Raw genomic sequence first — 21,656 nt, 5'->3', positions numbered from 1 at the left:
CAGTTTTGACGAACTCATCTTATTTTCATGAGTTTGTTTTGCAGATATGCTATAGAAAAAGCGATTACCAAAATGGTATTATTGATCTAGGATATCATTATTTCACCTCGCACACATATGAAATTTTTCTTTGATTGTTTTCACTATTTAGCAATCTGGATTTGAATTTTTTGATGTATGTAGCTGCTTTTTCATTACCCTCCACCTTTCGACTCAGAATGCGATTCTCATTCTTAACTCGCATGGAGTATTGAAAATCACCTGAAATCCTTCAATTCCTGTGCCTCTTTAAGTACTGCGCTTGAAAACAGGCACGATAAGATAAATCTAAACGCCAAAAACGTGCTCTCAAATTGAATTCCTTTAATAGTGTTTACTTGAACCGGGCACAGTAAATTTCTTACACACCACGTCAGGCCTATAAGCATTAAGTTCTGTAATTGCCGGCACGAATAAAGTTCCCGATACTGAGGTAATTTCTATTAACTTCGCCCAGGCTGCGCCATTATTAGGAAGAAGAGTCGTAAACCCAGCAAGAGGTTAATCCTACGTAGATAGGTAAAGTATCGTATATGCTATAAACGCATATTCCACATCCGATGAAGGCAATTAAATAAGCTAACACTTTTTCCTCTCTTGAAATTGAAGATTTTGGTGATTGCAAATCGCCTATCGCTTTTCGTCTGAACAATGCTAATCATCTTCACGTGCAATTGGCGATATTCTTTTTGTCCATACAACAACACTTACTAATATGTATGGCTATCAAAAACAAAAACGAACGAGAGCCAATTGTCGGAAATCGTTTAAGTGTAGATGATATACAAAGCGACGAGACCGACCGACGACGACGACGTAAATTTTCGTCCGAAATTTATACCAGCAATTAATGACGAGTAACCCCATTAAAATTATTATAGATGATTAACCGTTTGCGTTTGTTCGAGTGTAAGTATAAGTGGTTAAACTTGCAACTCTGTCCCGTATTAATTGATTGATCCTGGTTCGAGTGAGACGTTTTTAAATTACTTAACTGCATTTCTGACAACTTCCTAACATGGTAATGTATACCACAATTGCGGCCGCGTTCCGTTCGCTGTACGGGACAAAATGATAGTCATATATATTATTTTTTCGTTTAATACTTTCCAATAAATTTTTTTCAACGTTTGATGAGTAAACTGCATCTTCTATACACTTTATAGGCTAAAGTTGCTATTATTCGCGAGTTTCGGACATGAATGTGGAAGAAAAAAAAAAGAGGTCAGTTATAAAAAAATTTAACGAATATTAAATACAATTATAGTCTCTTCGAATAACTGGACGAATATTTTCTTCGTTTTACGATCTTGTTTACTTACGTTAAAAGCGCCACAAAAACACCTACTAGCGAATTTATTATCTGGTAGCAAATTGACGATAATACATATTTGTTAGGAGGTATTATCTAATTTTTTTAAATTCAATTTATCGGCCGCATGATACTTAGATAATGTGTGATGAAAACAATTTGGTTTAATATCATCATTTTATCAGTATCGATTATTGCTCGGTATGCTTGGCTGACTGCACTCAGCAAACATAACAAATTCATTTCCTCCCTTGTCAGTTGTTGTCCTAGACCCTAGACAACAATACTTTCTGGTATGTCACGCGATGATAAGTATAAATCGAAGAAAATTTCAAGTACTCGTATGTACCTCTGCCAACTCGCAGACGTGTAGCCAAATACTAGACCTCTTCAAATGTTGAAAAAAGGACGTATTTACGATACACAATCACTTGATTTTGAATGTTTGCTATTTAGTGATCAAAACAACCAAATTCAATCGAAAACAAGGTAAAAAGTTGTTCTCGAGGTTCTCAAAACTTGACCGATGCAAATTTATATTCTCAAAAATGTATTTTCTAGGAATTCTAGTGCTTAAATTTTCATAATGGTAGAATGAAAAATAATGTATTTGAGTAACTTTATGGCATTTAAAGAACAAATGCAGAATTTATGTTTTTGAAAAAGATTGAAAATGAATGAGTTTTTAAATAATGTTTGCCCCTTCAATTTTGAAGATATGAAGTTTGTCTTAATAATTTTATTGATGTTCGTTGAATTTTTCATAATCGATGAATCAAACATAACTTTTTCAATGTTCAAAACAGGCAACCAATCATAATCATGGTTCATGTTCTTCTCCTGTTGTCACGTTTGCAACGGTATATAATTTAAAATTATATACATTGTCATGTTTAGCGTACGTATTAGGTACACATACTACATAATATTGTTAGTTGGAAAACCAACAATTTATTTGAACAAAATATTGACCTAGGTCATGAAATGGGGCAAGTTATGAAAAGACATTTATGATATTAAACTACATATTTCGAACATTCTTGTTATCTAATTTATTGTCGAGATTTAATTTGTTAAATATTGTATCGTATTCATTTAGTTCTTCATTTTTTATTCATTTATTTATGTATTTATTTATTTTTTTGCAGGAACCAATCAAGTCAAAGGCACCGCAGTTACATTTAGAATATCGATTTTATAAGCTTCTTGGATCTCATGGTAAGTAACTTCTACGACCTTTTTCTTCTTTTAGCCATCTAAAAAAAAGATGAAATAGAACAGAAAAAATGCAAAAACAAAAAAAAACATTTGCTCATGCAAACGAAAAAACTAGATGCGTTTTAAAATTGAAATTAGTGGATGTCTATCTCAACAGAAATTGAAAGAAAAGTCTCGTGTAACTTGAGAATTATTTTGTCAACTGGTCTTTTAGGCTCTTATTTTACATTTCATTTATTCATTTTTTTTCTTGGGGGGGGGGGGGGAAGAGTTTTCATCAATATGGTACTTGATGACTGATGCCGTTCTCTTCATCTCTTATTTCAACGCAGGAGAAAGCAAAATTATGACAGTGTTTCTTTGGTTAGTTAAATATTCTGCTGAAAATGTTTCTTTAGAGTTTCTTACAGAGGAGAGGTATGGTATTTCATGGCATTGGCAGAGAAATTTTCGAATTACAAAGCTACATAGGCTTGCAAAAATACATCAAAGCCCAAATTTCATGTACTAAAGTGCACTATTCGATTTTTGGTGAATTTTTAAAAATCAATGTAGAAATGGCCAAAAATGAAAAAAAATTCATTAAAATTGATTTGGAAAGAAACTGAAATTTGGTGCCCTATTTTTGATTCCTTCAATCGAGCCAGCATGTTGAAATTTTAGTGTATTAGAGAATTTTAGCCTTTCAACTTCATTAGGTAAAATTTTGCGAAAATTTCAACTTTCAAAAATCTCCTGGAGGCTCCATAACAGTTCGAAATTGTTCGAAACCGTTTCTAATCGATTCGAGGGTTCAAAAATAGTGTACCTCTACCTACTATACGTTGACTACCAAATTTCAATTTTTTTGGTCAGTTTGATAAAATTGTGATTTTTTCGCATTTTTGCGGGAAGAATTTTGAAAATTCACTAAAAATTGAAAAATACCTACATTTCTGATCCTGAAATTTTGTAAGAATTTTAATTCAAGTATTTTTGCACTTTTACTATTTTCTATGTGGATTTCAAGATTTTGAGGTAGGTATTTAAAAAAAAAATGGATTCTCCAAAGTATATTACCTATTATTTTTGCTAATGGCAAAATTGGGCCTTAAATGTTATTATAATTCAAGTTTTTCAGAATAATCACTGAAAAGTGAAAAATTTTCGTGCCAATAAGTTTTTAATCTGAAAACAATATTTACCACTCCCTCCCCTCCAAAGATCGATTTTTTGAAAAAATGTCCTTTTAAAGGTTTGGCTTTTGTTAGTTTTTCATGTTTTCTTCCAGCTAAAAATTCGATTTTTTTTAAAAACCTTCTAAAAGGATATGATTTCCGGTACTTATCATGTCCTATTTCCTGACTTTTCAATAATATACCTATTACCTAAGCCTTTTTGCAGATTCGCGTTGAGTAAATATTATCAATTGTAGTTATATGTTGAATTTTCATCCTTCATTGAATAATTTTCTATGATGATATGTACAGATATATAATTTCTCCATGAGTTAGTTTTTGCGGTGGGGATAAAATGGAATTTGTTTCGGACATGGTTTGGCTCTCAAAGGCTCTGAGACAAGAGAGTGGGGTCAAGAGTTGAGGTACGAGTATGATAAATTAGAGGAGCAAATCCAAAAATCACGATGTTTTTTCAATTTTATAACAAGAGCCACAAAGAACAAACCTTGTTATTGATGTTTAGCTGTGCTCTCTTTTCTTTTAAAATCCAATTTTTTTGGTTCATTCTTTGTGGATACCAGGAATAGGAAACAGCACTCAGTATGTATAAAGATTTTTATAATATGCAAGTTGGGGAATTCCTATTCCTTACACCTTCCATCTTCCATCTTCCACTACCTACTCACTGCAGATACTTACGAGTATTTGTGTGAATAACTGTTTGAATTGCGTAACAATACCATGAACGTGAAAGCCACGTATCTTTGCACATGGAGATACCCACTCCACGGTATGAAATAAAGAGACGTTCGAGTAATATACCGACGCTGGTTCGGTATAATAAGTATCGGAAACGTGAAACAGAATATCCGTCCACAACGCCGCAGCCGAGGTTTTTGTTCGCACGATACGAGTGTGAGCTGAGAGAGGTATATGTAATAATCCATTTGTCGGTTAAATGGGTCTCGTACGTGCGGATAATTCGCTTTACCTGTACATGTATGTAGGTATACCTATAGTAGACATCTATACCTGTGTGCTGAAATCCATCGGCCGTCATTAGGTTTACTCACATGTGTGTGTGTGTGACGCGACCAAAACATACGTACCTTGATAATTTGAAAGAAATGCGGCAATTTTTGTCGGCTAAAAACGATAGCTTGATGTGGTATCTCTACTATTGTAGTATATTGCCTTATGGACTAATGGTTAGTCGGTTGATTTTCCGAAAAAAAAGTAACTTTCATCTCCTTTTGCCTGCGTAGCACGAGTGTTGAGCCTTCCTATAATGTGTCCAAAAATCTTGAATCTCTGTCTCCTCCCGTACGTGTATGATGGAAAAATGAAACAGACTGAAAAAATCTGTACCTACCCTGTAGCTTTTCAACTTGTTCGCTTCACCATGTTTACCAATGTTTGTAACCTTGGTCGCGGAAATGTGAAGCCTTTGCTTTTCGTGAGAATTGCTCAATAACATATACATTACCTCAAGCCTTACAAATAATCAGTATACTCGTATGTAAAAAAGATGCACTCATTGTACGAAATTTTCGACGTTTCGTATCGTTTTAATCCGATCGAATTTAGTGGACGTGAGAATTGCTACGCTGCCCTTAATCCAATTATTCTGTGATGAATACTTACTTACGTTAAAAGCACGAGTATAAGCTATAGCGACTTGGACAGGAGGAGATGAGGAGAGACTGTACATCACCGTCGCGTCGGTCGTCAGCAACACGTGAAATATCCATCGTCATAAAAATATGGCTGTTTTGCTCGCTCACTCGCAACACTGGTACTTGTATTACGGGCTCACGGTGGCATTAAAAAAAATGTTTTTTCTAATGGAAAACGAACGTATAATTTTTCACGACATTTTACTCTCATTTGGATAAATTGTGCATATAACTGGAAAGAGATTAATTTTTGTCGAATTGCGAACTGTTCTCATGTACTTGAACTGTTTTTAGCTGCATTTTTCTCCGATATTTAATTTTTTTGTGTAAAATGGATGATATCTAAATGAAAAATAAAAATACAGGAACGATTTCTCATTTTTTGCTTGAATTATGTACTAGTAAAATTGAGTTGTTGAACTATCTCTACAAAATTACAATTTTCTCTGAAAAATCGTGTGAAAATTGTTTGAAATTTCGTTTTGGAATAGTGCAGTTTAGACAGACTTCAAGTCATTTGTTGAACCATTTCCTCCATAGTTTTTGACTGGTTTGCTTTAAAAATTCAAAAAAATCGCTGCAGCAAAACATTTTTTGAATCATTTTTTACTCGTAAGAATAAGAAGCTGAGCAATTTTTGTCTCTTAACATTTTTATTCGTAGATCATTCCTTTTCCCTTCAAATTCTCAAAAAATCACGTTTCATGATTTTTTTGGTAAATATTTTATGTAAGTAAGTTTAGCTTTGAAAGCATTCTCTAGGAAAAGCCTGACACTGCTCGAGTCACTTTGCTATCGACCTTCAGAATCTTTGAGACATACTGTGTGTTGCATTGGATGTTCCATTAGAGGTGTCGAATAATTTGTCTGGTAACATAGCAATCCAAGCTACACACGTGTAAATCGATTTGCCTGTCTTAGAAGTTGAAGGCGCTAAGTTATGAATCATTTAGTGTTGATTTTTCAAGGTTGCTGTATATAACTTCGTTCTTTGAATGAATATTGCAGCTAAGTTGAATGTCACTTACCGATTACGCTATTTTTGCAAAACTTTAAGGCCTTTTTCGATTGAAGCCTAGCTTAAAAATTGAAGGGACAGTGATCTATTGAAATTTCAAGCAATCTTACCAGTACTTGAGCTTTTAAAATTTTGAATATTAGGCAAAATACATACAAAGCTTTCAAACTCGCTTAAAAATTTGAAGAGCTGGTTTCCAAAGTGACCTATTTTGTAACTGCAAAAAAATGATTTCGAGAAATTCGAAAAAAAAACTTTCCACTGTATTGAAAGGGGTGAATGAGTATTGTGATAGTATATGTGTAGAGTCGAGTATCATGACCTATATTTGATTTTTTACCCCCCCCCCGCCAGCAATTTGCCTTCTTTCAATTCATCACCTTCCATCCCTGGCTTGAGATAGCGTGCTCATTTTGAGTGTTCAATTCTAAACCAGAAGCCGTAAAAATCTACATTTTAGTGTATGTACTTGCATATTATTTTTGTGTATTTTGTGCCCTTCCTCCCCACTACTTCATTAGACTACGTGAAATATTCTGAAAGAAATGTCAAAACTTGTTCATCTTTGCAAAAGTTACTTTTTTAAAATTGTTATTTTAAAACGCTCCTTTTTCAAATATTCAACTTTTTCTGATTTTTTTTTTGTGGGGGGGGGGGGGGGTTAGTAGGATGAATATTTTACTAAAAAGTTAATAAAAAAAAGTAGCGAATTTTTACCAAAAAAAATCTGTGGAATACCCTGCAGGAAAATAGAGAAAATAATTAAAAGTACGAAAAATCAGTATTTTCATAGCATACTGCTACTGACATTTTAGCTAAAATTTGATCGGAGTGAAAAAATAATTTTTTTCTGGTTCGGTTCCGTTGAAGGTTTGGTCTTTTCACGTGTGATCTAACAATAACACAAGCAAATAAGCAAAAATTACAGTTTGCCGTATAGGGCTAGAAGCTGTTTTCAAGAAATTTTATTCTTCGAGCTTCCTTATCACTGATTAATTATTTCGTTTGAAACACAATACCTCTTGTAAATTTTTACCGAGAAAGAGTTTGCCTCTTAAGCATAACAGCGTATCTGCGACGCGCTTATTTCTTTTTTCCATCGTTATTGGAAAAATAAGAATAAGGCAGAGAACGCGGAGTTTGGAGGGAAATTTAAATTAAAAACGAAGTCGCTTATGTGTAGGCTGTAGGCAGACTGTTGTTGTGGTGCTATACTACAACGTTGTATGGCAAAATTAATGTTACAAGTTTTTTTTCCTCTTTTAATCTCGTAATCGGATCATTATGAAAGTGAAGAGAGTAAGTGAGAGAAAAGAAAAGAAATACTTTAATTTTATAATACTTTTTAATCTCGGGAATTACCTACGTTTTTGTACAATATTTCTTTCTTTTTATTTCTTTCTTTTAATTTTTTTCATTTTATTTTCTTAATGAAATACCGGTAATGTAAAAATTTTATAGCATCGGACCGAAAAGTTGTGCCATGGTAGGCTTATAACAAAAGATAGCGCACTGTTAGTTTTTTTTCTCATTTTTTGACAAAAGTTGGCGTATTATATCGCAGGGATAAAGCCATGCCACGCTATGCTATGCTGGACACCTTCACTGCTCGAACCCGTATATTATATCTTTTTATAGTTGTCAGCCTGTCGTGGTGAAAAATTCTCTACCAGGAAGGTTTTTAAACGAGAATGATTTATTTTTGACTCGTGTATAGTCACACTTGGAGTACATCAATTTAAATTGGTATAGCTTGATACGTATAGTAGTATTACGTAATGATGTTTCTAACCCTGAATTTTTTTTTTTTCAACTTTGCAGAAGGTATTCCGGATGTGTACTACTTCGGGCCCTGCGGAAAATACAACGCTTTGGTAATGGAGCTGTTGGGCCCCAGTTTAGAAGACTTATTCGATTTATGCGGTAGAAGATTTTCATTAAAAACTGTATTAATGATCGCCACACAACTGGTAAGGTTTAGCTGCAGATTTATAGCTTTGTTATGTAATGTTTACGTATAGTCATATGTTTGTGTGATTTTTTTTTTTCTATAACAACCGAAAGTATTGTGTATTGTTTCTTCGATTTTTTTTTGTGATATTATCGTGCGTGTTTCCGTTTCGAAATTCGTACTTGATATGTACGTCGGCGTTTATTGTTGGGTGCGTGTGTATTGTACGGTTATCGATGGCGGCGAATTGGACGTGGTGAAATTGTTTGAAAAAATTCTCATGCAGAGAATTGCATTCGCTGAAAACAATCAATTCGTCGATTACAATCTGCTGTTTGTCAAAGGTCTAAATTTGTGGAAAATTGTCTAGCGTTAGTTTTCCTCTTGCGAGAATCGATCATGCATTAGATATTTTTGGGGGAAATGCGATAATTCTCTTTTAAAATTTTCAGCCCATGGTTCCTTATTGAAAGACAATTTTTAGAGAATATTTTTAGCCATTTATCCGATGGAAACAAAAGAAAAATGTTTTCGAATATTTCGATGAAAGAAAACAGAAACAGTGACGTAGGAGGTATTGAGTTGACGTAGTTCTTTTATGAGAATCGTGAAATTAGAAAAAATTAATCGGCTTTAATTAAACGAACAGAATGGATTCATTCAAGAAAAAAAATTAATCGGAACTGTAGAATCTGGAATCTGGATTATGCGATTTAATTGCAGTAAAGGGGAATCGAATGCTGTACGAATTACTTAAATAGAATATGTATAGCATTCTAGAGGCAGATAGACATTGAAAATGGGTGTATTCTTCAATATGGTGCAGTTGGCAATTTACCAAATAAATAATTACCCTCAAAATTCTCCTTAATATGAGTCATTAAGAGTGGGTCATTTTTTAATTTCACTTGATGGATTTAAGGTACATATTACAACAAAAAGCCATAACCTATGTTGACGAGGTTTTGAGCAATTTTTGCTGTAATTTGTTCAATTTTACGTACATTTTATCAATTTTTGGGTCAATTTTATAGTTTTTCATGATACTTTTTGTAAAGTTTGCAAAATTTCATTGGAAAATTCCATGTCAAATGGAACAAAAATTACAAAATGGGTCATCTATTTCTATATACGTATTTTGCATGTATGCAGAGGTCATCAAACGATGACAAAGAAAGTAAACCAGAATTCTCTGCAATTTTTTTCCAGAGATAAGAGCGTTTGAAATTTTACAAAATAGTGTCGATTTTTCAAATCAATTTGTGGTGATTTTTCATAACTGAACATTGGATTTGAAGTAGGTACATGTTTCACAGTAAAATTTTGAATAGAGCATCGATAGAAAATGTCGGAAAAATTCATATCATGGTACAGTTTTTTTCCAGAAATTGGAAAATTTCTTCTAATAAATTATTTTACAGCTAAATCTACTTATGAATGAAGAACGTCGAATTTCGAACGACTTCAATTTCGATAATTCCATTCGCGACGAATCCAAAGTTATTTTAATGTATTTTTATTACGATTATAAAAATTAATAATAAACCCGATGATAAATATGTTAATTACTTCAACCGAATAGAAATTTTGATGAATAATTCATTAGCGATGAACAAAAAGCCAATTTAAATTGAGAAAAAAACCTGAATAGAAAATGTATTATATAGACAGGAATAATCGCATTTTCCTTATTTACGTGAAAAAACGAATAGTAAAAGAATAAGATCACCTTAATTTTAATACGTTCTTACGTACGTACGTATGCAAAATTACAATTATGGCACTTACTGTATTCGCGATCAATTAGGACGTATGGTAGAAGTGTAGGATGTCGTGACGTTAATGGAAATCTCCAATTTTCAACCAAATATCTGCGTAGGTATTAATTACTCGATGATGTATTTTCTTAGAAGATAAATAGGTGAAATTGAGAAGAATTGAGAAAAAAAAGAAGACGTAAAGAGGCCATAAGGTGACATCTCAATAAATGATCAGATGTTGGAAAAATGAGACTCGAACTTGGTAAAATATATAGCTTCGCGAGTGTAGACAAAAGGACCATAATGGATCTCCTTTATTTTGGGAAATTCTCGTTTAAATAGGCGTTTCTTCATGGTTTCTCGGTATAAAATACATAAAATAAAAAAAAGGAAACAATTGTAAATCTACGAAACGAGTGCGATATTAGTTGAAAACTCGACTGCTTCTGTTGATTTATTACCGCAGTCGTATAGTTTTCTAGTTCAGGTGAATTTTTCTAGCCTATATTACGCCTTACGTTAGCTGTCCAATTCGCCACGTACCGATGCATATTTTTTTAATACGAGCATCGCAAATGACTGACGCTGATGGTGTGAAGCGCGGAAAAAATAATCGCGTTTCGGTAAATAATATAATATAATGTAAAGTGTGCGGTATTGTGGAGGAAAATGAGAAACGTTTGTTCATTCAAATGATATGATCATTGATGCAGAATTCCCAGCTCAGTAAGCTCGAGTACCTCGGAATTTTTAAAAAAATCCAATTTCCAGAAATCCATACAAAAATAGAGTTATTTTTTTTTCATTTTCAAACTAATTGTATAAATTTTTTCGAGATAATGTAGAAACTTCTAAAATGGGTGTTTTTTTGATCGACTGTGTAACAGACGTAAATAATTAAGGGATTGATTTAGAATCCCTCTCTGTCTGGGTTGCGAAGTCGAAATGGTTGAAATTTCAAAATTTTTATGTTTGTAGGCCTCGTGGGAATTGATTTCTCATTCGATTTGCATAATTTAAAATTTCTCTTTGTACGTCAAAATTGAGTCTATAGTTAGAATGGTCAGTTGCGATTGAAAATTTTGAATTTTTCTGAATTTGAAATGGAAAATAAGCTATAACTGAATCGATAAAATTCTAATTTATTTGGGTGAAAATTACATTTCTGAAATATGTAGCCCTCGTAATGGATATTTTTCTCGATTTTACTCTCTTTTTAGACTCGAATATTAAGTCGATTTGAAATATGGTTGTGTATTAGAATTGAATGCAAGAAAGCTATGATGGAATCTTATGGGTGAGAAAAAGGTTTCTATCGAAAGTGGATTTTGAAACGTGATTAAGCTAGGGGAGGAGTCGTTTTTCTTTTTTTGGTTTTTGAAATTCGATGGAGTCTTGCAAAAAAATCATGGTCAAATGATCACTATAGGACACAAGAAAAATTAAATTTCATAAACCTTGAATTCTCAATAAAAGATCATCTGAACCATTGTTTTCGAAATTTGAACTCGGCGGGGGGGGGGGGGGGTTAAATATTTACTCGAAAATTTTGAAATGATTTCCACGTCTTGTTTAGGTCACATGGTCATAATTTATTTCTCGGCTCCATCAAATCAAAAAAAGTTGAAAAACACCCCACCCCAGTAATAACCTAAATATATTGTGCATATTTATTTAGGGTGGATCGTGAAAAAAAAAGTCGGCGAATTATGACCAAATTGATTCAGTAGAGACTTTCATTTTGAATTGAAAGTTACCCACAAAAAATTCTAGCTCCGGAGGTGCCCCTATGAGGAGAAACGTGCCCCCAAAGAGGAAACATTTTCGAAAAAATCGTAGTTTTTTCGGTTTAACCTCTACCCAACCTGTTTTGGGAAGAATAGCCCAGTCCCAAATGAATGTATTTGAGATTCTGCGTCGATCTATGCTCTTGCTGTCAAAATCCAAGATCATTTTAGAGTTCTACTGAGCAGTTGAAAATTTGCAAATCGTTTATTTTCAGGTAAATTCGTATTTTGAAAATTTTTTCTTCGCCGATATTCCGCATTAATTTTGCCAAAATATTGAAAGATATCATTCGTGAAACAGGCTAATTATTTCGGAACGCAGTAATGCCAATTTTTTAGTCATTATTGCCAACTTGAAAAAATTGAAAAATTTTCTTGAGTTGTGGGCTATTTTTCTAATTTTTTTGAAATTGGCGATAATGACCAAAAAATTTTTCTGTGAGCTACTACCGTTTGGGTTCCCAATTTCCATGCTCTTGTAAGAAGTAAAATGAACGAAATCGTGTACTTACGTACCTGATTGACTGACTGACTGACTGACTGATGCGAGTATTTTGGGACCCCCTCCTATCCAAAATTTGTCCTTTCAACTGTCGACTTGAGCAAATTTTATGTAGCCATTTTTCTCAATTTTTCGCAGAACAGACTGAATTCTCTCCCTTTCCCTGCACTTCATCATTGCACCGCTACAACTTTTCAGAAAAAATTGAAAATTTGAAAAATTTCTTCGTTATTTGCGCGAACAAACAATTCCCAAGGCTGACGACCCTGTATCGACTCGAATTATCGATATAAATACGAGTCTATTTATGAGCGTTTGCCGCCGTTTGCTCGTAAAAACCAGAAAAAACCGAAATTTTTGAATAATTTTCGCGAAAAACAATATCGACTAAGGTTGTTCTCAATCCATACGAGATTATAAGTTTTATAGAATTTCCTACTTAGATATAACGTACACGATTTTTTTTCTTTTTATTAATTATTGATTTTTTTCAATTTTGTTTTTTTTTTTACAGCTTCATAGAATAGAATACGTGCACGAGCGTCATTTGATATATCGAGACGTGAAACCAGAAAATTTTTTAATAGGCCGCACGACTACGAAAAAAGATAAAGTTATACATATAATAGGTAATTAAGCGAAGCATTATGAGTTATTGTTATCGTTGTTGTTGTTGGTTTTTTTCACTCGTAAATAACACTTTTTTTTTCTTCGAAGCGGCGATAATTAACAGCTCCGCTATGAATATTTAACCGATTCGGTCGATTGATTTAAAGTAGTTTTATTATATTAATGAGTTTTTTTTTGCCTCACTCGATGATTGACATAAACGCGTTGTTTCGATTGATTTTTAATCAGATTTTATGTTTAAGGTCGAGCCTGTGTTAGTTTTGTTTACGCTTTCGTCTGACACATGTGTGTATTCGTGCGCGTGGTATTAAAGCTTTTTTTTTCAATTTTTCCGCCAAAGATATAGTGTATACTATTATCTCTACAATGTACATACATATACGAGTACCTACGTAAACCAGCCAACGGTACACTGTTGTAAGATGACGAGCCCATTTTATATACGTATTTCACGTATCTAATTCTCAACTCATACAAAATGTCGATCACGATGCAACTGTACTCATACCTGAACCTATAAGCCATAAAGAATTTAATTCGGCGTTGAATTTTGCTCGCCATTTGTCGTGGTGGTTTTTTTTTCTGTTCGCGCTCCATTCGTTGTACAATTTCGAGTTGGTAAATTAAGTGCGATAAACGAGTCATTTACGCGAAAATGTGGTAAACGGTTGAGAAAAATAGTCGGTTTAAAAAACGTCAAGATCAATCTTCATTTACGCAGGAAAATTCTCCTCAACTTGACGCTCGCTCTTTTGCTGATGTGCCGGCCGTTTCGTTGTAGTTTCCGTATTCAAGATTAACAGCTTTAAAATTAAGAGGGTGTGCTGTACCTTTTTTCCTTTTTCTTTTTTTCCCGTACTTTTTGACGAATATAAAACGTAAATGCCAGATGTAATATTTCGCCTTTTTACGTCTTGTAATAGGGTTTTGGTCGGTTTGGGTACGTCCTACCTGAAGGTGTTAGTGGTCTTTTGAATTTCGAGCTGGGTGAAATTGAGTAAATTGTAAGACTTTTGAGTAAATTGGACTTTCGATGTGTAAATTTTTTCGATCAATAAAAATTGGAAAAAGTTTGAAACAAGATGTTAAGCTGATTGATTTTTTTTGTAGTTTTGCTTCTGATTGTTGAATGGAATTATGTATTTTATACGGTTTCGAAGTCGATGAGCAGAAAAAAAGTTTCAAGTGGGGGGACGTGAAAATCGCATGAATTATGCATTTTCTCGCATTTTTAGATAAAACAGCTGGATGGTTTCAAGTAAAAGGCAACTTAAGTCTTGTCAACTTGAAGGGCTTCGAGCTGCAGAAGTCAGAATAGCAGCAACAAGTTCTTTTGGTTGAAATTCATATCATCTACCAATGTTATATACAAGATGTTATTAATTGGATAATAACGTAATTTTGATTTGTTTTTTGGCATTTTAGTTTAGCAAAATTTCCCTAAAAATTCTTATAATTTTCTAAAATTGACAAAGAAATACTCTGTTGAAGAATTATTGTTCAAAAATTTGTAAATTTAATGAATTAATATAATTTTGTGCCAGAATTTAAATCAAATCAATGTTTGATGGAAATCTGGCGTTGGAGGAGGAATGTGAATTTTGAAACATTTTATCGAACGTCTCGCAAAAATTATAAAAAAATTTTAAATTTTGATTTCGAAATTTGGAAAACTTAGATAGTTTAGGAATTTTCTAACCTCTCCTTTCATTTTTCTTTCCGTCTTCTCGCTCTTTGTGGAGACTGCAGTGAAATCTGCAAAAAATATTCATATGAAGTTTAACAGCTTGAAATTCAGACCAACATTTGAAAAATGTGATGCTCAGACTACACGTGGTTTCTGGTCACCTTCAATGTACTGATTGTAGATTGATTGTTCGAATTACTTTATCAAAAGGGTCACTCGTTGGAATTTGAGATGTCCACGACGTCGACGCTCTCGTATCGATATTATATCTGTGCACCTGGACCTTCCTAAGGTTTATGGTATTTTTCTCCCAAAATTTGCCGATTGAAAATGTAGAAAATCCATAAAATAGCTAATTGACAATTTAATTGATGTTTAATAATTTTTTTTTTTTCGTTTCTAATTGAATGGTATTAATGATAGATGGTCAAGCTATGTGTATAGAAATTAGAATTAATATTTTTGGAATGATTTTTTTTTACCAATTTAGCAATCGAAACAACGTAAAATTAAAATTAAATAGAAAATGTGTTTTTTTTTAATTTTTAAAATTAAAAAAAAAAATGCTTGTTTATTTTATTTGAATGTGATACAGTTGCATTTTTCACTATTATTGCCTGCTAAAAAATGATTTCTGATTTTAGATTTTGGTCTTGCTAAAGAATACATAGACTTAGAAACCAGTAAACATATACCGTATCGGGAGCACAAGAGTTTAACGGGAACTGCTAGATATATGAGTATAAACACTCACCTAGGAAAAGGTATGTTTAGATTTAGTAAAGAATTCAGTACAATGTATTTCGTATTTATTTGAAAAAAATCTACTCTTATAATATGTATCTCTATCTACATTTTTGATACATAATTGCTTATGATTTACGATTCGTATCAATTGTATCAAATTACTATGCGAACGAGTGAGTATTACATAACACTAATATTTTAAAAGAGCGAATTAAAGTATCAGTGGAACTGTTTGAAATTTTATTCCTCGAAGATACCTATTGCCTACCATTTCACATTTGTATGGTATCATTTTTAGCAATAGGCTACCTAAAATTCTACCTTGACGATATAATCGAAATGAGGAGAGGAGCTATTGCCAAAATTAATTCAAATCAACGATACGTATTTTCTATGACGATATTTTTTACTCATTTTTTTTCGCCTCTGGCTCTGACTCCGTTGTTATTGTGTCGTCGTGAAATAGAATAATAATAAAGAAATCGAAACCGAAGTTCCATACTCGTTTATTGTTACTAGACGACGAAATACGAATAGAATAAAAATACGAGTACGACTCGATAGCTGATATATTCCTGAAAATGTGCAGGTCCTGGAACATTTGTGTTTATTTTACTTACTAACTTACTCGTACGTACGTATAGTACGTACGTTGTTAGATGTTCGTAGAACAATACTAATTGTAATCGATTTTGAATTTTTTTCTAGAGCAAAGTAGAAGAGACGATTTAGAAGCATTAGGTCATATGTTTATGTATTTTTTGCGCGGCTCTTTACCATGGCAAGGACTTAAGGCTGATACGTTAAAAGAACGATACCAAAAAATAGGCGATACTAAACGTGCTACACCTATCGAAGTATTATGCGATGGCCATCCAGGTTTGTAATCGAGTATAATTGAATTATTATTGACACTCCTATTTATATGTGTACAAATTCATACTATGTATTGTATACGTTTTACTCTTAACACCTTACTAATGTTAGCCTATCGTATTTCATTATTTCAGAGGAAATGGCCACTTATCTTCGTTATGTAAGAAGGCTGGACTTTTTCGAGACACCCGATTACGAGTATTTACGAAAATTATTTCAAGATTTATTCGAAAGACGTGGTTTCGTTAACGATTCGGAGTTCGATTGGACGGGTAAAACTTTGGTAAGAGACATATGACATATTTTTTATTTTATTGGAATTTTTTGCTCAGGTGTCGACGCAATGACATCATTGTAGGCTCGATAACAAAGAGAATAAAATATCATCTATACTATTCATCTTATCCCAAAAGAAATATCCGAGTAGTCCTACGTAAGTTACGTATTTTTCCTAAATCGCAATATCGCTGTGCGGATATTTCTGCGAAGGAAAAATTTCATATTTCGTTCACGTCTGCGCGAGTTTCTTTTTTCCGTCTTTGCTGGGCCGGCTTCGCTATGAAATTAAAAAAAGAGGATTCTCGTTTTAATATCTTTTTCATTTAATTGCCGCCGGGTAAAAGGAGGTATTGTTCGAAGTTGGCAATTTTGTAGGTATACAGTATGATTCGCAAGTCTCAACAGTGATACTTTTGAAAATATTTTTCATGTAACGGATTTGAATTCAGTATGAGGAAAATTTGCGCATGGGGGTTGAAAATTTGAGATTGTTTACTACCCTACATGGTGTCCAATTATGTCGGATTTTTTTTTAAATTATTGTATCAGAGGTAATTTTTTTGTGTGTACATATTCAGAATCTTTCGTATCTAATTTGAATCACAATTTTGATCTCATGTTGAAGATTTAAGTTGATTGTTTATCGCGTTTTTGTTTTTTTTTCTCAATTTATGGAGTAAAACGTAAAATTTCTATTAAATAATTTCAACAATAGGTGGTAAAAATTTAATTTAGATTTTTTGATGAGTATTTAATCTTTCTTCTATTCCTTTTCGAAAACACAGTTTCAAAATTTGGGAAAAATATTTTCTGAAAAATCATAAGTAGCTAAGCAGATTTTGTACGGTTTTTTTTCTGTTTGAAAAAATTGTATTTTGAATGGAATGAGGGAGGGGAGGGAAGTAATGAAAATGAATGTCATTTCAAAAATGTATTTTTCGCAGCTCTTCTTTTTTTAAAATTAAAAGTGACTGTGAGTACTATTTTTGAGGTAAATTTTTTTCCAATAATTCCTAAATTTTTTAAAAATACCATAAAATGGCATATTTCCAAACACTCATTAAAAGACATGAATTTTTAAAGTTCTTTTTCCAAAATTTTGAATTTTGAGCTCCTCTTTGGGAAGAGAGGACTCGGAGAGCATTCGATACTGATCGAAAAATTTCAGACTTTCAAGTACCACTTTTTTGATGTAATTTCGCAATAATCTTATGCTAGACTTTGTGAAATATTGAAAAAAAAATTTAAAAGTATTCTTATCTCATCAACACTTCTAGAAGTGTCCTAAAAATTTCAATTTCTAAAGCAGAATTTAATTTCCAAAAAAAATTCGAAGTTGCAGAGCATTAAAAAACAATAAATTTCTGTTCTCGAAACAGATCTGTTTCAAAACCACAATTTTTATTTAAATTTGGGTTTTTTGAAAAAAAAAACACTGAAATTTTTGGAACACCATGTTAATTGATTGGAAATTTTTGAATTTCTCCTTCTCCCCTTATTTGCTCATTCTATAAGCAATCTGAAATCGTCGTAATAATCTCATTATCTTCACTAATAAAATGTTGAAGGTATTACGCGAACTTACGGAACGTATTGTATATTATAGGAAGGATAATACAGTATAGGAGCTCCGACTGAAATTAGAACCCTTTTTTGTAACATGTACGATACCTCGCATAACGACTAAAATTCCAACAATAGCGGAAATAGGTTTAATTTCGTAACTTTGTATTGTATTAATGGTAATGCGAATCTTATCAAGTATTTTTTTCTGTCTTCTTTCTTTTTAATGTTTTAATAAGCTCGGGTGTGTTCTAATTTAATATTATGGTTTTATTAAATAGCCTGTTGATTTTTATACGTTGAAAGTATACCAGCTCATTTTGCCATCTACGAATCGAAAAACAGTCTCACAAGAGGTGACTTTTTTAAAATATATAATATTTGGTCCCAGTAGGTATTTTTGGTCGAATCGTTGTTCATCGTCTTACCCTCGCCCGAGCCTCGTCGTTGATCTTACTATTTTTCGATTGTGTTGTGACGTGTAGTTTTATTTGATACATGTAAATCACATTAATTAGGTATACTCGTGTGCATCGTCGGTATATTTATACCTACTTACTCCCCTTAGTGGTTTTGTGTAGCCCACGTCTACGTTTCGTTTGTTTTTATTCTTCGAATTTGAAGAAAGACCGAGTTCGTCATCTTTGATAACCTGGAATTAATTTTATTTTTAAATTGAAACGTTATCTCGGGTGTATTTTTATTTATTTTTTTTCCTAGTTTGACGTATGTTTTTCGTAGGTATATTCTGTAGTTAGCGAAAAATTTTTTGTTTTGTTTCGTTTCATGTGCTATGTTGTGTTCAAGGTTGCGAATAGTAACGTAGGTAATGTGAAAATATGTCAATAAGTCAAGTATACAGGGTGCGATGTCCTCGGGGCGTTTATTTTCTATAGTTTTGAATGAGTATTTTCTGAGTTTTTTTTTTTTTTTTTTTGATATGTACTGTTTCGATTTTCGAGTGTTGCTGAAGCGATGAAATGCTAAACATAGACCTATATGTACTTACACGTGGAGAAATGTATTTAATAGAATGCTCGTTTCGTTCTCCTCAACATGTGATGGTGATGATGTACCAGATGAATGTCAGATGGTAATAATCAACTTTATCCCCTTCCTTGCTTGACTCAATTTTTATCTTCGTGAAAATTACAATGCACTTTTTAAAATTTTCGTTCGTGGTTTTATCACCGCTCCCATGTTTGTTTTGGCGATGTTTTGTTATTATTTCAGTAAGTTAGGCTGCATTTATTGTCGAGGGAAAATAAAACTTGGTAATAGATGTATTTTTTCGAAATTTTATAAATCAGTATTACCATAAATTTCGAACAAAAATGTTTGAAAACTAATTTTTTACGATTTGTTAAAAGAACTGCATCAAAATTAACCCTATTTGTGTTTGAAATTCTAGTAAAGGAAGAGAATACAAGTCTATTTATTGCTTAAAAGAATTGATTTTATTAATTAATTATTCATCCGTGTTATTATTTCTGATAAGTACCCAGGCTTGGGTAATTTGTGAAATGACATAATTTCGCTTTGTTCAAGAGGTTTGTAGGTAGAAATACCAAGCTCGGTTATCGAAGGTTTAATGTTTCTGTGATGATTATTTGATGAACGAATTCGTACTTTTAGAAATGAGAAAACCATTATTGTTCGAATTGAGTAGCCTTCGTCCGATATAGCGTAGGTTTAGGCACCTATATTTATCACAAAAGAGCAGTCATCTTGAGCAACGACCGTGTTGAATAATTTCTCTCACTGTGTAAGTCTACGTAGAGGAAAATTATGGTCTGAAATTAATTTAAGGTCTACGTAAAGCGACGATTTTCCAATTTATATGAATATTTTAATGTTACGTCGTTTTCGCCATATTTAATGTTCATTTCGGCCGAGTAACAAATGTCTACACGATCAGTTAGCCTATGTGGTTTGAAAATTATATCCCGAGATCGATTCAGGCTATTCCTAAGTTGCGCGTAGTTTTTCATTTATTATTTCAAGTACTTGATAGCTTGTAATCATCGCGATCATAGAGTGAATATGGTTCGATTATTGACGTATATACTCGTAGTCTACAGTCTTGACACAGGATGGTATTGTCATGTATGATTCATTTGACAAGCGTCAATTTAGCAAGTGTGTTTTGTACGGATTCGATAGGCCTAGGTACTTCGATGGCGTTGGCGTTAGCATCGTACTCTTATTACTATAATCCCAGACTTATCATTTCCTCCAATTAGATGACGATGAAGTTGTGTAATCTTATGTTTAGTTAATGATCGTACGAGTAGATTATTGTTATTCGTGTAAATTCAAAAATTCTCATATCCGTGACCTACTTATATCTATGTATTGAATATAATTTTGACTCTGTTTTCGCTTTTTTTTTGCAGTCTACTCCTGTTGGTTCCTTATTAACTGGTCAAGAAACAGTAATTTCACCGTGTAAAGAACGTCGCATACCTGCCGCTGCTACAAAGGTAATGAAATACGTAGGTTGAGTACGTGTTTCGAATATGTACTCTGTACCAAACTGTACCTACCTTAATGTACTTATCCGAATATTGTATAGGATGAATCGTATCAATTTCAACATGTATGGCTAATTTCGAGGTGTAAATTCTAATCCAATAAACGAATAAATACCGCGTCACGTTGCTCGGTGAAACAAATTGGTTAGAAGGACAAAAGTCGTAATTGAATTCAGGCTCGTAGACGTATTGTTGAAAAATTCTACTCGTGTTTTGTTTCAACCGTCAACGAGACCGTAAGGTGTAAATTTCAGGATTATTTTTAGAAAAAAATTTGTGGATTACGTTCTCGTTGATTTTTTTTTTCACGAAAAGGTCAAGGGAAGCTGTGGCTTAGGTGCTCTCTTTACTCACTCATAGAATTTCACTGTTGTTCGATTAAAAAAAAATAAAAAAGCGTCCAGAGAAATTATTCATTTTATATTTTAATATGTTTTATTGCAAGTCTTTTTTCATGATTGTGTTTTTTGGGGGGGGGGATCAAATTCACATTTTAACGCTTTAAAAAAATATGCTCGAGGTTTGAGTTTTTTTTTTGTTTTTTTGTTTTGGTTTATCAGTTAGAGTTTCGAACTGCCCAATGCTTTTGTGAGAGAGGGCAATTTTCATGTTTGAATCTAGTCTGTAAATTCAGAAAGAAGAAGTTGAAGGTTTTGAAAATTTTCACATCGAATGTGAAGGAATAATACAGGGTTTTTCAGGGTAGAAGTAGAGTCTCCCTTCCAAATGTATAGAATTCCTGCTAAATCGGTGTAGAAAAGTTTGCCTAATTTCTGAATTGCGAGGACACTGATCAGATTACTGAAAAATAGCTCACTCATTTTCAACAAATCATTTCAAATCGTGTACCTATTATAGTGGAAAAAAGAAGGAGAGGAGGAGGGGGGTTGCATTGGGATATTGATTGACGAAAATCT

General features: G+C 32.9%; 1 protein-coding gene across 4 annotated transcripts in view; it reads left to right on the top strand.

Moving 5' to 3' along the window:
• gish (casein kinase I gish) overlaps positions 1 to 21,656 on the top strand; it is an 88,769-nt gene that overhangs the window by 58,137 nt on the left and 8,976 nt on the right. For all 4 annotated transcript variants that reach the window (XM_065350766.1, XM_065350767.1, XM_065350768.1 and 1 more), the window contains exons 3-9: positions 2,500 to 2,569; positions 8,245 to 8,393; positions 12,938 to 13,052; positions 15,385 to 15,504; positions 16,196 to 16,366; positions 16,498 to 16,646; positions 20,602 to 20,688. In XM_065350766.1, coding sequence (XP_065206838.1) covers positions 2,500 to 2,569; positions 8,245 to 8,393; positions 12,938 to 13,052; positions 15,385 to 15,504; positions 16,196 to 16,366; positions 16,498 to 16,646; positions 20,602 to 20,688 — 861 coding nt within the window. The remainder of the gene's footprint in view (positions 1 to 2,499; positions 2,570 to 8,244; positions 8,394 to 12,937; positions 13,053 to 15,384; positions 15,505 to 16,195; positions 16,367 to 16,497; positions 16,647 to 20,601; positions 20,689 to 21,656) is intronic.

Source organism: Planococcus citri, chromosome 2 (genome assembly GCF_950023065.1).
Source record: "Planococcus citri chromosome 2, ihPlaCitr1.1, whole genome shotgun sequence".
Lineage (NCBI taxonomy): Eukaryota > Metazoa > Arthropoda > Insecta > Hemiptera > Pseudococcidae > Planococcus > Planococcus citri.
Note: the sequence above shows the minus strand (reverse complement) of the source record. Positions and strands in the feature narration are given on the sequence as shown.